This window comes from Desmodus rotundus, chromosome 12 (assembly GCF_022682495.2).
Source record: "Desmodus rotundus isolate HL8 chromosome 12, HLdesRot8A.1, whole genome shotgun sequence".
Taxonomy (NCBI): Eukaryota; Metazoa; Chordata; class Mammalia; order Chiroptera; family Phyllostomidae; genus Desmodus; species Desmodus rotundus.
In genome coordinates, this window is record NC_071398.1 from 18484960 (window position 1) to 18501946 (window position 16987).

The window sequence follows — 16987 nt, forward strand, 5'->3', positions numbered from 1 at the left end:
TGGCTGGTGTGGCTCCGTGGATGAAGTGCTGGCCTGGGAACCGGAAGGTCACTGGTTTGATTCCCAGTCAGGGCACATGCCTGGGTTGCTGGCCAGGTCCCCAGTTGGGGGCATGCAAGAGGCAACCGATGGATGTATCTCTCTCTCTCTTTCTCCCTCCCTTCCCCTCTCTCTAGAAGTAAATAAAAATCTTTTTAAAAATACAGTATGTGAATAGATAAAGAAATCGATAAAGAAAACATGGGAAAGATAGTAAGGATTACTGATAGTAAGGTAGGTGTAGTGGGTGGAGGTGGTATAGATATTTATTATACTATTCTTTCTTCCCATTTCACACATTAGGAAACCGAGGCACACAAATGGACATGATCACCCATTGCTAATAAGTACATAATGTGCCTGGCACATAGTATGCATCTTTGTAAAAGTTGCTGTTAAGGTATCTTTTAACTCTCCAAACTACTGTTTTTCTAGGTGAGAAAATGGGGCCTCGGCGGGATTTGGTAACTTTCTCAAGGCCGACTCCAAGTCTGCTCTCTCGCCCCAGCCTCGGTGAGTCTGCAATCATCAGCATATCCTTGGCTGCGATGGTCATTCTCCTGATATTATTATCTCTCCACCCCACAGCCTACCCCCTGCTGGTACACCTGGCTCAAGGGAGTTAGGGAGTTACCAATCGCCACCATGTAACCCTTGCAGATTTTGCCTTCTCTAATCAAATGAGACATGGCTGGCCCTCCTGAGTGGCAAGCCACCACCGAAGAGCAGTCCTCTCCCAAATGGAGCCCAGACCCCATCTGCACTGAGAGCAGAGCCGAATGAACCCCTAGTGTCCTGCACACTCAATTTTTCTGCCAGAATATAGACACTGAGATTACATATATATAATATTATATACATACGTATATATTATACATATGTATACGTGTACACAAAATATGCATATATTACATACATTTATATATACATATGTGTAATATATATGTATATCTCCTCACCCAAGGATGTTTTTATTGATTTTAGAGAGAGAGGAAGGAGGAGACAGAAAGACACACACCAATCGGTTACATACTGGGGATTGAACCCGCAACCTAGGGATGTGCCGTGATCCGGGAATTGAACCCACAAGCTTTTGGTGTACAGGACAATGCTCCAATTGAGCCGCTTGGCCAGGGCAGCAACAGTACTTTTGTTCCTTATCATGCTTTGTATCTCTGTCTTCTTTCCCAGCCAGAGAAAAGTCTGCTTTTAAAACGGCCCATGTGATTAGATCAGACTCACCCAAATAATCTCTTGTCTTCCAGGGGGTTCCTACCTTAAACCGTTTAACACAGCCTGGTCCTGGGAATGCTGTTTCATCATATTCATAGGCTCCGGGGATTAGGGCAGGGCATTGGGGAGAGGAGGCATTTTAGAGGTTCTGCCTCCCACAGGGCCTGAGATTAGATGGAAGTAACTGTATCAGGGCTGATATCCTGATTTTGATGGTTGTATTGTGGTTGTGTAGCAGAAGGTACTTGTTTGCAAGAAGTCCACACTGAAACGTTCAGGATGAGGGGCCATCAAATCAGCAATTCACTCTCATATGATTCAATATTTAAAAAGTTGTACTATTCTCAAAACATGTCTATATATGTGTATGCAGATAGATCAAAAAGACAGATAGCTATGGATACATATGTCCATATGTACAAAGAAAAATATCTGGCAAAACCTAGAGATACAAAAGTTAACTGTGATTACCTCTAGGAAGTGGAATTATTTGAAGTAGGGAAAAGGTAGACAGCTTTTCTTTGGGGGGCTGTATTGTTTAAATTTATTTATGAGTAGGTGTTACTTTCATAATAAAATAAATCTTTTTTAAACATCTTTAAAAAAATCAGGAGGCTGGCTGCCCATTTCTTGGCAGAGTGAATGGATAGAGGGAGGACCAGGCTGAGGCCAAGATGAAAAGATAAGGCAACAGGACACATTATCACCCACACGTTATCTGCAGCCTCTCCAGAGCTAGCAAGAAATCAGACTTACAATATAATCTGTACTAAGGGGGTGAGAACAAAGGTGATTTTCCATTGGATGTGACGGCATGCCAGACATCAACAGCACTTCCCAGACAAGGTTTGCAACTTCTCTTCACCGTGTGCTTTTCCATGTTGAAAAGATTAGTGTTTCTCTATTTCTTTAGTTAATGACAGTAACTCTTTAGCCTCTTGTCTAGTATCTTCAAGCACCTTGAGTACCTGTCTGCCTGATGGCACCCTAAGTCACATGACATGTGATTTTAAAGCAGGGAAACAGCAAGTACATTTCTTGTGATGTGTTGGATTGTGTCTCCCTAAAATTGATATGTTGAAATACTAACTCCCCAATACTTCAAAGTGTGACCTGATTTAGCAACAGGCTCTTTACAGAGGTAATCAGTTAAAATGAGGTCACTGGGGTGGGCCCTCATCCAAAATGACCGGTGTCCTTACAGGCAGAGATCAGGACGCAGGCACAGAGAGGGAAAATGATGTGAAAACACAGGGAGAGGACAGTCATACCCAAGCCCTCTTCTTACCACTTTGTCCATGTTTGAAATGTCTTCAAAATAAAGTTAAAACTTAAAATAAATAAAAATAGAGATAGAATGTAAGAGATTCGAGCTTCTGGGAAACCCACAGCAGAACCCAGGCAGCAGAGGCCTGGAAGGACCTACAGTGTCTGAAGCCAGTGGACCTTCCAGGAGGGGCTGGGGTTTATCCAGATTTTAAATGGCTTTATTTTTTTCCATGATCTTTCCCCCGCAAATAACTAAAGTCCTTGCAATATCAAAGAATCCTGGGATTTATGTCTGGAAAAAATCCCAAATGCAGTTCACAGTTTGAAAAGTGATTGAAGAAAGCCTTATGGTGATTCTGGGAGCCCTCGTGAGTGGCTTTTACCGTCCGGGCTGGCCTCAGAGAAAGGGCTCTCATAGTTTGTGGGATGTGGCTCGAGACAGAGTCCTCCTTCCCTTGATCCAGCCACAAAGGCTCTCCTGATTCAGTGGGAAGGTTCCAGATCCGGCTTCCCACTGACAACATCCTCACCTCCAATGATCTGCACCAATGGCATCTGTGACTCTGGTAAAACCTTGCTCCCTGTACAAAAAGAAAACAAAACAATTTCAGCAAAAATGGGCCCTGTTCTTACCAGAAGCCCACATTCATCTGGGCTCTATCGGCTCCATAACTGCACCTCCTTCTCTCTCTTGATCCCAAACACACACCTCATGCCCCCTACACCATCCTCACACAGGAATCCAGAGGCATGAACGCCCAGGTCTTCAGATCAGGAAGGCAGTCAATTTCAAGTATTGACAGCTCCGTGATATCAAGCCAATGTCTGAATTTATGAGAACTCCTCAGGCCTATACACACCATTGCCTTGGAAGTTAACCTTGAATTCCTTGACACTGTCCTTGTAAAGGAGGAACAGAGTAATTTCCCCCTGTGTTCAGAGTATACCCCTCAAATCCTTTTTGCATGAAGAGTAAATATAGAACAATAGGATCCCCTTGATTTGAGTCATACCACTTTAACTTCAGTTTTAAGCCACACATGGCCTCACTCACTTCAAAAGGGTCTCTAGCTCCCGCTTCACTCTGCCCACCACGGGTGGCCCCCAGTAGGTGAGGGCCGTGTACAGCTGCACCAGGCAGGCCCCAGCTCGGATCTTCTCCAGTGCGTCCTGCCCACTGCTGACACCGCCAACTCCAATGATGGGAACTCTGCCTGCAGAGAAGCACAGGGCGACACCATGAAAAAAGGCAGATGATGTGAGAACCAGGGGCTCAGTTTGGCTTCAACCCTTAGCCCACCTGCTGAATGCAGTAGTTCAGGGAACACCAATTCTGATCACAACCCCAGAGCCCAAACCACACACAGATATGAAGAAATGGACACCGAATTCTTGCCTTGGGTGAGTGCATACATCTCCCGGATGGTTTGCGTTGATAAGTCCCGGAGGGGCTTCCCACTCAGCCCTCCTGTTTCAGAGCGCAGGGCACCCTGGAGGCCAGTGGGGCGACTCACTGTGGTGTTCGTGACAATCAGTCCATCAATGCCCAACTGCAGTGAGAGACAGAGAAAGAGCTAAAGAGCTACCCGGTCATGGCACTCTCGGACTTGGAGAAGCTTCCCTGGGGGTCTGAGACAGCAGTCAGGCCAGGTGCCCACTGGAATCAAGAACTACCCCAGACTTCACTATGCTTCTAGAACAAGTGTCAGAATGAGCCTCAACATGACAATAGCTGTCATTATATAGTGACACCCATAAAGTTCCACTAGAACAGGGTTATAATCCTTGTAACAACCCACTCCAGAGTGTCCTGTCCAAAGTCTCCAGGTAGTAAGTGGTAGAACCAGGATTTGAACCCAGGACTGTTGGGCTCAGTCTGTTTCCACTACTCTCCTATGACAGAGACCTGACATTGGACTGAAGACAGAGAGAATACAGGCATACCTCCAAGACACTGCGGGTTCAGTTCCAGACCACCACAAAAAAAGCAAGTAGGCAGTTTGTAAAAAAACACAACACCCGTGAAGTGCAGCAAAGCGAGGTGTGCTATGCTCGAGCCTGACCAAGACTGGCCAAGGATGCAAGCACACGCTTGAAAGCCCTTGCTGGATGGAGAAGAGGAAAGAGAGGAGGGAAGAAGCATAAGAAGACTCAGATATTTATTCAAGCCTTCACATTTTAGCAGAGGATGAATTAAGTCGTGACAGATACCAAACCAGCCCTCAGTATCGCAGAAAGGAAAGCAGAGGCTGCCATCTGGGCTAGCCCAGCTGGCCGAATGGTCGCTGCCAACAATGAGGGGCAGACAGACGCTCCCGGCCCCACGCTCACCTCTCTCACCACACTAGCAATATCCTCCTTGTCCTGGGCTGTGAGGTCAGGCGCGATCTTCACCAGCAGGGCCGGCTTTTGTGGTCCCTTCAGGGCATCCCTCTCCTGCAGCACCTACAGCGACATGTAGCCAGAGATGGGGACCCGAGACCACAGCCTGAGGATGCAGCTGTGACTGCAGCGGCAGATCAGCATGTTTTCACATCTGCCATCAAACTAAAGCATGAGCAGTTTCTGCTTTTTGGAAAACACAGATTCACCCCATCAAGGTGAACCTGATTCCATTCTCTTGAACCAAGACATCCCCAAGATTGAGTCCCTAATGTGGCCACTGGCATCGGCTAATATATTATGGCTTATTTAGACTTTTGTTTGCAAAAGAGATAGTAAGCCTGTGTGATTAAAAGTCATTTCATTCATTCATTCATTCAACGTACTAGGTACTAGGGACAGCACGGTAAATGAGCAATATAGTCCCTCTTACGGACCTTTATTGTTTAACATAAGGGACAGGTAACTGAGAAATTAATTACTGTTGAGTGTGGGGAACCGTTCCAAGTGTGGGAAACGTGGCCCAGCCCCTACTCGGAAAAACCAGTGGGGAGCGAGGTTGGTGGGCAGGACCCACATCCATGGATAGGTTCTCCTGTGGGAAATCAGGCCTGCTTTGTACATAGGCTTGCTCTTTAGCAAGAGCATAAGACTTGCTCTTGCTAAAACTCCCTCACCCTGAGGCAGCAAATGTTTACAGACTATCTTTAACTTCCTAAAGTCTGTGCTAAACCACCCGAGTATAGAGTGTGAGCAGTTTCCCCCTTGAGTTGTAACATCCTAGTCTTTGAAATAATTAGCAGTATTGTCCTTTGTTGTCCTTAAAAGGTAATCACCTGTGGTGAACATGTGCATAGTAAATGAGGACCATCCTCGATGTAATGTGCCCAGAAAAGCAATAAAAGCCTGTCCAGGCAGGGGCCGACTCTCTCTCTTGGGCTCTCTCTAGCCCTCTAGTGTTCTCGTGAGAGAGTTGCGTGAGAGTGGCCGAGGCGCTCAGAGGGGCCGTCCCTTTTCCTCCACAGGATTTCTGTAGTCAGTTGAGCATAATCACTATTATGATAGGGGGGTAGAGGTACAGTGAGGGGTCTTAACAGGCTCAGGTGTTAAGGACAGTTCCTAGATACTGAAGCTTGGCCCTGGAGAATGCACAGGACATACTGGAGGAGCTGGGCCTAGAGATGTAATTTCCCACCTTGGTCAGCAGGTGGCGCAGCTCAGCCTTTCCCTGAAGGCTCCGCAGCCCTGGGGTGTTGGGACTGGACACGTTCACTACAAGGTAGTCAGCCAAAGGGCCCAGGACTCGAACCCCCTCAGCGTAGTCCGAGGCAGCGTCCACCGAGGTCTTATTCTTCCCCAGGTTTATTCCCAGTGGCAGCCCACCTGCAAATATCGCTGGTCAAGATTTTGTCCCCATACATCATTCCTTGACATGAGCAGCCCATGAACATCCTTATAGACCTTCCACCTCCAATGAGAACTTCGGCACCCGCTGACAAATCCTGTGAAACAGGGCATGGCGCTGCTGCCTCATGACCAGGAGCAGCTCACCATCTTGGTCTGCGCGGCAGTGTTTGAGCAATTATAGGATGTTTTACTGCACTGTGCCCTTGTTCTTTTAAAAATTTAATGGAAAATGGAGAAATTCGGAATGCAAATACTAGTGATTTAAAAAAGGCAAGACTTATACAAGGGGAGACCCCCAAAAACCGGAATTTATTTATAGAGAATTGTATATTTATTCTTACATGTTTAAACTTCAGTCACTTTTAAAGTACTCATCATTTGATGCAATACACCTATCAAGATGTTTTTCCACTGCTCAGAACAGTTTTTGAACTCATCAATTTTGATGCCTTTTAGTGCTTCTGCTGTTTTTTGTTTCACCTCTTCCCCATCAGCAAAACATTTCCCTTTGAGGACTTTTTTATCCAGGGAAAGAAAAAGAAGTCACTGGGTTGAGATCAGGTGAATAGGGAGGGTGGGGCACGGGGGTCATGACATTTTTGGTCAAAAACTGCTGAATACTCAGTGTGGTATGGGCAGGTGTGCACGTAAATCACCTATCATGAAAAGGGCAAACATGTTGAGTCTTTAAAAAGAGTTCACAGAAGCCGAGCATAGCCTCTCACAACAACGCCAGCTGGTACAGAGATACAGATGGGTTCCTAGAACACTCACCTAATGGGAGAAGCCTGTACTACAACAGACCCACCCCCCCAGAAGATAATTCCAGTATCTTTGGGGGGGACCCCTCGTAAATGTAACAAAAATGAGAACAGACAGAAATCAACAGGCATGTCAGAAGGGGCAGCTGTTTAATCTCAAGTGCTGCTTCCTGGACTTGGGTCGAATGACTGGGTGTGTGGTTGTACAGAAAAACCAAAATTAAAGGCTATGTATAAAATACTCGGAAATATTTTCAATTATCATGCCTAATGTAGAGGTGCAATTGTTTTATACTTTCAGTTTTCTGAGAAGGGCCTGCCCCTTACAACTAAGGTGACTGCACATTCCAGTGTTCGCGGGACAGCCCTGGTTACTCTCCAGCCTGGGCATATTAGTGTACTGACGCCTGCCCACCTTTCACTCTCAAAAGTGTCTCAGTTTGCACAGTAAGTAACACAGCCACCTTATTTAAAAATCCATTGGATTATCACTTGACTTGCATTTTGAACTTGCAGAAAAATATATTTCAATACCAGGCTTTCTATGGAAGCAAGGCATTTTCTCCTAAAATACCATCTTATCTGCAAAAATCAATGGTATGTTGATGGTACCAGCTGCTTTTCTATCTGATCGCTGGGAAAAGACCTGAAATATCAAGTTAGCTCAGAAAACTTGCGTTAGGTCAAGGGGGATCAAAGAACACATCTAGTCCTGCTAACTACCTTCTCACACCCTAAACATAGTCACCCTTTTATCATCAGTTTGAAAGTAAATGAGATTTATGTAGCTAATTTTTTGTGTTGGGAGGTGGACATGGTTAGAACCCATTAGACAAAAGTTACATAACACTGTTTCCAAGCTTTCCAAGTGTAGCACCCATCAAGACAAGGGCATTTGTAAGTGCTCATTCTTTTCCACACAAGTAAACTAGCTTGAAAGAGAGTATCACTTTCACATAACCTAATGGTTCTTTCATTACTAATCATCTGCCCACACTGACAAGATTTTGAAGTTAGACAGAAATTGCTGAATTACAGTATCCCCAAAGGGCACCACAGCCTTTGCCAGCTCATGTTCCTTGCCATGGTGCTAGCAATAAGCTGTCTTCAAGGCTTCTAGCTCCTGGTAAACACTATGTGCAGAGCTCACCTATAGGATCTTGCTTCACTCCAATGAATATTAGCATCAGAGTAGGGGTGAGCAGATGGGCAAGGGAGAATGGGGGAGAAAGCTGGCATAAAGAGCACTGTGAACCATTAAAAGGAAAGAGAGGCAAGAAGGCAGGAAAGTGTCACAAACCATAAAGTCATGTTATGACCTTCAAAATTCCTTATATGGCAAGGTCTGTAGTATAGCAGGGTGTGGTCTACCAAAACCAGGGATTTCCAAACAAGGTCACTTCCTACTTCCCAAATCGGAGATTCCTGACAGCCTCAGCCCTTCAACCTCGCTTGCTGAACTGACTCCAATAACCAGATTCATCTCACCTCACCACCAAGGTATCTAGTGAGACTAAAACCTCCTGGAAGGATTTACAGAGTGATCCAAAGAGGAGAAAGGCTGAGGCCCCAAATAACCTCAAAGAGTGCCCGGGAAGGTACGGCGAGGACAACGCAGCAGCACAACCACTAAGTGCCTCCCGAGGGAAGGCAAAGCGGAGAGCCCCAGGGTATAAGCGGCATCTCCAAAGGTGGCCTTCAAAAATCAGTGTTTCTGAACTCCCAGATGCCAAGAGTAGTTAGTGATCCCTGAGTGGGGAAGAATGTGAGCAATTTTAATTTTCTTCTTTATGCTTCTATGTGGTTACTAACGCTTCCACAATTACCATGCATTATTTATAGAACAGGCAAAAGGACACAGAGCGGGACAAGGAAGGTGGTGCTCGAGCCCTGCCCACATCTTAGTGACCTGTGTGATCACAGAGGAGCCACTCTGCTTTGCTCACTGCCAGGCTGGCCCAGTTCAGATATAACATAGGTTACATAACAAGGCAGGAACTAAGTGCATCTTTGCTAAATTGTGAAATTCTGTTAAAATCTTGGAAACTGTAGTGCAGCCAGGAAAATTCCTCTAGGAAAGGAGCCCTGAGTTCTGTAGTGGGTTTTTTTTCTATTGCTCAATCATGTTGATGTCATGGGGAAAGTTCCTGATGTTTCTCCCACATGTGTCCTTCCAACAAGTGAAGAAAGCCTCTCTAATGCAGCCCTACTTTACCTTCCGTGAGCCTGGCCTGCGTCTGCTGTCTGGCCCGTAACCTGTGTTCCACCACCGACAGCCCGTGACTGTTAAATCCATACCTGTAACGCACAAGCAGATGGGGAATGGACAAGGTTAGGGCCCTCGGCCAGAAGGCAAACACTTTGGAGACATGGCTCCATGGCCCTATGTATGACTTTGAAAAACACAAAAGGGAAAAAGATGAGTCAGTTCTTAAGACTTCCAAGGTCTAAACACCCCCTGACCGCCTGGAGAACTTGTCAAACCACTATCAAACACAAAGGGAAAGATTAAAATTTGCATACAAGCCATCCAGCCAGCTAGCATTGAATACAGCCCGGACTTGGCTGCATAGCTGCCCCAGACTGTCTGGGTCCAGCACTACCGCCCCCCTGCCTATGCTGGGAGCCGGCACCACTCCGACAACCCCGTCTTTCCACCACCTGCAACCCATCCTCCCATTCCATTTCCCCTCTTAAAGTCATCCCCTCTTCCTGGCCCAGATCAAATGCTCCCTCTCATGCTTGAATAAAGCTCCCAGCCACACATGACTCCTCACCTCTTGGCATTCACTGAGGGCTTTGTACTGGTCTTTCTTCTGGCTTGGGATGTATGTGTATGCTTAAGTTCCCCTACCAGGTTAATCTTCTTGAGGACAAGGGACACGTCTTACCTATCCACCACCCTGCCACTACACAGTCTACAAAGGCAGTGACCTCATCTCTCTCGCGCATGTCTGTCTCCCCAGCCCCACTGTGGAATGATGACCTAATGGGCATCCTCCTTCCCTACCTCCCCTGATACTGAGTAAAAGTGGCAATGACTCTTTTCCCAGACCACTTGCAACTGAAGCATGAACACGTGACTGGGCGTGGTCACCGAGACACAAAGTCATGTCTACTGGGGAGCTCCTGGGAACCCCTCCCCCCACCCAAATCTGGGCCTCCTCTTCCCTTTCCGCTCTCGGATGTCCACAAGGGAGGACGTGCTGCCTCCAGCTGGGGCAGCCATCTTATAAGCAAGGGAAGGCCCAGAGAAGTTGGACCAGAGTCCCGACCTTGCCCTGCGGCTCAACCACCACTGGAACTGCCTACTCTACCTGGTATGAGAGGAAAATAATAACAAGCACCTACTGTTTAATCTGCTCTGTTACTTGTAGCCCAAAACACCTGACATACAGTGGCACATGCGCTGGCTGACTAAATGAGTAAATCCATCCATTCATTCAGCAGTTTACTGAGCGCCCACTATGTGCCTCACAGAGCAAGAAGGCTGGACACACAGTGCTCCAGAGCACAGGTTCTCCTCTGTCAGCCACTCCTCGTCCCCAGGACTCTGCCGGGCATGGGCATCCTGGCACCTGCAGTGACTGGACGCCCTGACAATACTGCCCCCAGACTGCAGCGCAGCAGGAAGGTCAATTACTTGATCTCTAATGCTGGAAAATTTCCCTGAAATAAGCACAGTAAAGTGGGAAGTGACAGCCTAATCAGCTTCCCATAGGTCAGTCTTCCAGAAGGCCATTCGTGGCCCCAAAGATGCCTCTCCAAATCTCCCCAAGGAGGCTCTTCAAAACTATGTTACCAAAAAGGACCTTCTTCATTCTCTGGGTTTGCTGTGGTGAAAACTGCCCAGGATTATAAAGAGGACCACACGCATTCTAGAAGGATCGCTCTTACTAAAAGCATGTATATGTTGATTATTACATTTTCCAGTTTACTAAAGCCTAGAGGGCTGTGCTGTTCAACCCAAGAGCCTTGGCTACATGTGTTACTGGGCACTTGAAACATGAAGAAATACACACTGGATTTGGAAGACTTGGTACAAGGAAAAGTAGATAAATAGCAAATTGGCGTTTTTATGTTTATGAGATATTAAAGTGATATCTAGACTATATTAAGTATTTAATTAAATAATATAATAAATTACAAAAAACTAAACAGAATTTATTACTGAAATTCATTTCACCTATTCTTACTATTTTATCATAGCTACTAGAGTATTTTAAATTACATACATATGGGGCTTGCATTATATTTCTACTAGACAGTGCCGGGCAAGGGCAATGGAGTAACAATATAGAAAAAGCACAAACTCTTTGAAATCCAAATAAGCCTAAATCCGTACCCAGGCTCTCCTGCTTATGATCTCATGGTCGCAGCGAAGTGAGGTTGCTCTCTGAGCCTCGGTGTGTCTGTATACATGTTAAACTGAAATCTTACAACCTGTTCCCGTGCCTGGTGCATAGTAGATGCTCCACACGGTTCCTGTACATACCAAATGACAGAAAATGTCCTTATCACATGACAGAAAAAAACATGCTGAGTGCCCTGCTAGAGGGCATCCCTGTTACCTCTGTACCACTCACCTACCTGTTAATGACAGCTTGGTCCTCTGGGAGGCGGAACACTCTGGGCCTGGGGTTTCCTTCCTGAGGTTCTGGGGTAACACTGCCTACCTCAACAAAACCAAAGCCCATCTTGTAAAGTCCATCCACAGCCTCCCCGTGCTTGTCAAATCCTGCAGCAATTCCTACCGGATTTCGGAATTTACGGCCCAGGACTCTCACTTCCTAGAGAGAGGAAGACAAAGTCAGAGGTCCACAAGGCTATCCCAGTGTTTCTCAAGGTGTGGTCCCCGTGCACCTACGTCAGAATTCCACGTGAGCTTGTTAAACATCCCATCTCCAGACCAAGGAGTCAGAACCTTTGGGGAAGGTAGGGAGGAATGGAGGTCTGAGCAAACCTCTTTTTTTAAAGATTGTATTTATTTTTAGAGAGAGGAAAAGGTAGGGACAAAGAGAAGGACAGAAACATCTATTGGTTTGCCTTTCACATGCCCCCAACCAGGGACCTGGCCCACAACCCAGGCATGTGCCCTGACCAGGAACTGAACTGGTGACTTTTTAGTCTACAGGACAATGCCCAACCCACTGAGCCACGCCAGTCAGGGCTGAGCAAATCTATTTTTAACAGTGCTCTCCAGGTGATTCTGATGCTTTTTGGAGTTCAAGAACCATTAGGCTTCATCATCCATCACCAAGACCAAGGAGAAAACATTGTTTCCACCATGGGTTGAGCAGGATATGGGCACATCTTTTCTAGTTACAGTTAATAGTCATCCCTTCTCATCCTCGGTGGGAGAGTGGCTCGTTGGTGTCAGCCTTTAGCTAGTGCTATTCTGAAATAGTGTCAAGCAGCAAAACCCTTGAATCAGCTTAGAAAGTCAGTCCCAGCTGTGCTCCTCCTCTGCCAGGCTGATCCCAAGCCCCAGCGATGACCCCAAGACCCCTGTGAGGCACTAGAGGGAGAAAAGTGCTTGGCTGGGCAGAAATGATCGCTGGGCCCCAGAACCAGGCTGTGGTTGCAGACAGGTTCTTCCCTGCCTGATACTGGGGAGATTCCAGATTGTTCTCTGGAATGAGAGTGACTGCAGCCTAATTACTGTCAGCTCTAGCCTGACTCCTCAGTAATTCAGGATTCCTGCCCCGATGGAGCCAACAAATCCAGTAGCAAGACAAATACTTTAAAAGGCATAAAACAGCCTTGGCTGGTGTGGCTCAGTTTGTTGGAGCGCCATTCCATACACCAAAAGGTCACGGTTTCAATTCTTGGTTGGGGCACATACCCAGGTTACAGGTTCAATCCCCAGTCACGGCCCTTACAAGAAGGAAACGGGTCGATGTTTCTCACATCAATACCTCTGTCTCTCTCTCTCTCCCCCCCCCAACCCCACATTCCCCCTTCTTCTTTCAATGAAAAAAACATCTTCAGGTGAGGATAAAAACAAAAAACAGGCGTGAAAGAAATCAAGAGCTATCAAAAAGCCAGCAATTGCCAATGGAATATATCACTGCGGAAATCCTTTGCCAAAAGTAACAGGGGTCTCCAAGGGTGCCTACCATCTAGTCCTGTATGCAAGCGGTAGAAAGGCTGCTCCAAGAAGAAAGAACAAAAAAAAAAAAAAATGAAGGTGGAAGTGTGCACACAGCACCTCAAGGACTGTGAAACAGAATGTGTGGGGCTGGACCAGCAGGGCTTCCTGGAGGACAGTGGCTGTCAACCCTGACTGCATGACAGGTCTCCAAGGAAGCTGTCAGTCCTCACTCCCAGAGATTATGGTTAAATGGCTCTGGCATGAGGCCAGAGCATCTGTATTTTCCAAAAGTACCTCAGATGATTCCAACACACAGCCAGGGTTGGGAACCACGGAATCGGGGAAATGGTAGAGAGCTAACACTAGAACGCTACGTTGGAGTGAGATTGTCAAGAGCACTGGTTGTTGGTTAAGAAGTGTGGACCACCTCTCAATAATGGATTGCCGAAGGTGGGGGCTACAGCTCAAAGGCTACACTTGCTCTCCATATGGGTGGTGTTTATAGGACATAGCTTTGTACCATACCTGGCCACGACCTGACTTCCTTCCTAACCTACCCCATTTCTGCACCCCTGTCTTAATTCACTGCTGTGACACTGGGTTCCAGGACTCTCAAACTAGCAGCTGGGGAGGAAGAAGACTTAAAGGACACAATGCTCTGATTCTACAGTGCTTTCCAGGGCCTTTAAGTATGGTAAGTCATGTAAAAAGCCACACCTGCTCAAAACTGCAGGATGGGGAAGTGAAAGGGATTCTAAGACAAAGAGGGAAAATGCAAAGAAAGGCAGCTTTGATTTGTAACAGTGACCCTTCCCCAAAGAACACTTCTTGTCTGTTGTCTTCATGTTCTCATCATTCTAATGTCCCCCATTTGGTGAGAGTCCCTCAGACGGAAACTGTTAGGGCTTACATGAGGATACAGACTCTAGAAGGATGTGGATTCTTCTGTTTTGTTCGCTGTAGTAACCCCAGCACCCAGAACAGTAACAGGCCCGTGGGGGGCCCATGGAACTGAATAACCCTGGGACAGGTGTCTGTATGCCTTCCTTAAAGGTCTTGGCTAGACATGCCTATGTCACATTAGGTGTTTAATGACTCTAGCATGTTTCCATATTTTGCAGAGGTGAAGACTGGGCTACCTGATCTTAGCAAGGCAGGCCAGTGGCTAGGGGGACCATTGCCCAAGTCAGACTCCATGGGTTTGAATCCTGGCTCATGCACTTCCTAGATGTGTGACTGCAGGTAAATCACTTCACTTAACTCCTCTGCACCTCAGGTTCCTGATCTGTATAGACGGGGCTAACTTGGGATTCAGCTTTTCAAAAGGCTTAGCTCCAGCTGTGAAAATTAGGGGATGTTGACCTTTACCTTGTATCACACAAGGTGTTCCAAGAGCACCTACCAGCATGTCAGAGTCTTGAAATGTGGTACGAGGAAGGAGCCCCAGGGAGGTGACACGGACAGCCAGCCTGTGGGCTGACTCAGGGTCCAGCAGCCCCTGCAGAGTTGGCATCACGTGTTCAGCGTAGAAACGCTCATCCCCGGTGGCCGTCAGGTAGGAGGCAAAGAGAAGTCCTCCGCCCCCCAGGATGACTAGGGCATCCTGGGCCCGCTTCTGAAAGGAAAGAGCCCATTGGCCGTCAAAGCCAGGCTGCAGCACCTTCTTTAAACCCCCACACACAGAGGACATAATGACATGCCACATGAAGCAATGTCCCTAGCCTTCTGCTGACACTGGTCTCCTTCATTTCTAGTCTTGCCCACACACTGGCCTCTGTAGTCAGAAGCTCCATCTACACTTCTGCTGACGCACACTCATCTGGCCCTGAAGGACCCCAGGCCAGAGGTTTCAAGAGGGGTATTACTGCCCCCTAAGAGACATGTGGTGGGCATTTGGGGGAGTGCTAATAAATTTAGTGTGCAGGGATCAGTGGAGTCGGACGTCCTGCATTGTTTTAGACTAACGGATGAATTATCCGGGCCCTGTACAACTGTTAAATGCCCTACTGACATTCAGTAGGTGAAAAATGTCTACTCACTATCTGAGCCTAGAACCAAACTCTATTTCACAAAAAAAAAACAAACTATCTCCCACACAGTTTTCATATGCATTGGCTTTTCCAGGAATACAATTACCTTGTAAGTTAAGGGACTGTACTATTTTGCACAGAACATTACCAAAAATTGTCCCCTATTTCAGAAAACCCATCAGAAATGGTATGGTGCTTTGCTTGGGGTCTGACAAACATACCTGCGGCACTAGAATTTCTAAGTAGAGGCTTATAAACACTTCACTATCTCACTATCTAGGTAAGTCATGCCCTAACAGTTACATGTTGAAATACATCTTATTTTACTTTCACTTCTCTTTTATAGTCCAATTCGGACATTATGTTGACTTTAAAAATTATTCACAGAAAGATTATATTATTTGTAAATTCCATTTTGGGATAATAAAGGGAGTTGCAAAATGTTTTTTGTTTTAAAAAGAAGCATCAGGTCTTACTGAGTCAAGAACCAGTCTCCTAGCTCAAACATGGTTCACAATACTTTTCTCTATCATTGCCCGCTGCTGAGTCATTCATTCATTCATTCATTCATTCATCAAATAGTGATTGACCTCTCTGAGATGCGCGAAGTAGTCTGAGTCCCTGCCTGCATGGGGAGTACAATTTCATGAGGAGGCAGAAATCAATGATCATGCAGATATATAACCATGCGATTGCTATGAAGAAAAAAAAAGTATAGGGTAATGAAAGAACGTAACCTAATCTCAGATGTAGAGAAAGGCTTCCTTGAGGAAGTGACGCTAACATTCAAAGGATAACTAGGAGTTAAGTAGGAGGCAGTGGGGGAAGGAAAAAAGTGGAAAGGCTCTCCCCGTGACAGAGAATGAGATGCGCCCGAAGAATGGGGGAAGAGGGAAGGTGTGTCAGGAACCGAGGAGTAAAAGGATGGCTTATAAAGAATGTGGGTAGAGGCACAGATCTTGACCAGAATGGATTTTGGTTTTGTTCCCTAAACAAAAAATGGTATTTGCCTTTAAGGATCACTCCTAGCTGTCAATTTAGATAATGTTTTCGTTGTCTTGATTCCAGTCTCCAATTGTAGGAACGCCCCTCAATGTCAATGAACAAATACCTGCAAAGAGGGCCCGTCCTAAAATTTTATATAGCAGGGTTGGGACCATATCTTCTAGCAATTTCCTTACACGCTGAATGCTGCACACAATGCCCAGCGGTCATGTATTCACTGAGCGCCCCTATGCCAGGTTCAGTAGGTTTGGCCCACTGCACTAAGCTGGTGCACTGCGCTGACAGTTTGGCATCTACTCAGACACACACGTGCTTTTTACACACTGACCAAGTACAAGTGTACAAAAGCGCATGCACAAGCCTTTGCAGAGACACAGAGACGGGCCGACTACGCTCTCGGAGCGGCCTCTCGTCCACACTTCGCCCCGGTTACCCCTGCATCCTCCCCGGTCCCCGCTCTTTCTAGGATTCTTCCTCGCCGACAGGAGAGCCTGGATTTCCACACTCACTTTCAGCTGTCTCCACGCCATGGTCTTTCCGCCACTGGGCCCGCCTCTGTCTCATTTCCATTGGAGGAGATGGGGAGGAGACCTCTAACGCCCGCCCCCAGATCTGCCAACTCACCAATAGCCGGGCAGAAGGGTGGGGCCGGCGCTTCTGGGCAGAGAAGGCCACTCACCGCCCCGAGGGTCTGGTTGGATGTTAGCAAACGCGCGCGCGCGCGCCCTGCGGCGACGGCCACGCCTCTTCCGCTCGCGCGCACAGCT

The 16987-nt window shown here is 46.8% G+C and overlaps 1 protein-coding gene across 2 annotated transcripts; it reads right to left on the reverse strand.

Annotated features, from left to right (window-relative positions):
• Positions 1-1072: 1072 nt before the first annotated feature.
• On the reverse strand, positions 1073-16922 carry DHODH (dihydroorotate dehydrogenase (quinone)). Of its 2 annotated transcripts, none has more exons than XM_024555954.3 (9): positions 16730-16922; positions 14588-14800; positions 11682-11881; positions 9307-9389; positions 6119-6306; positions 4873-4986; positions 3938-4091; positions 3596-3755; positions 1073-3122 (listed from the first exon to the last, which is right to left on the reverse strand). In XM_024555954.3, exons 1-9 carry the CDS (start codon positions 16748-16750, stop codon positions 3068-3070), a joined length of 1188 nt encoding a protein of 395 aa, XP_024411722.2. In that variant the 5' UTR covers positions 16751-16922; the 3' UTR covers positions 1073-3067. The 2 variants fall into 2 exon arrangements, with proteins under 2 accessions (XP_024411722.2, XP_045047909.2); XM_045191974.3 differs by lacking the exon at positions 16730-16922 and adding an exon at positions 16549-16666.
• Between the last annotated feature and the right edge of the window lie 65 nt (positions 16923-16987).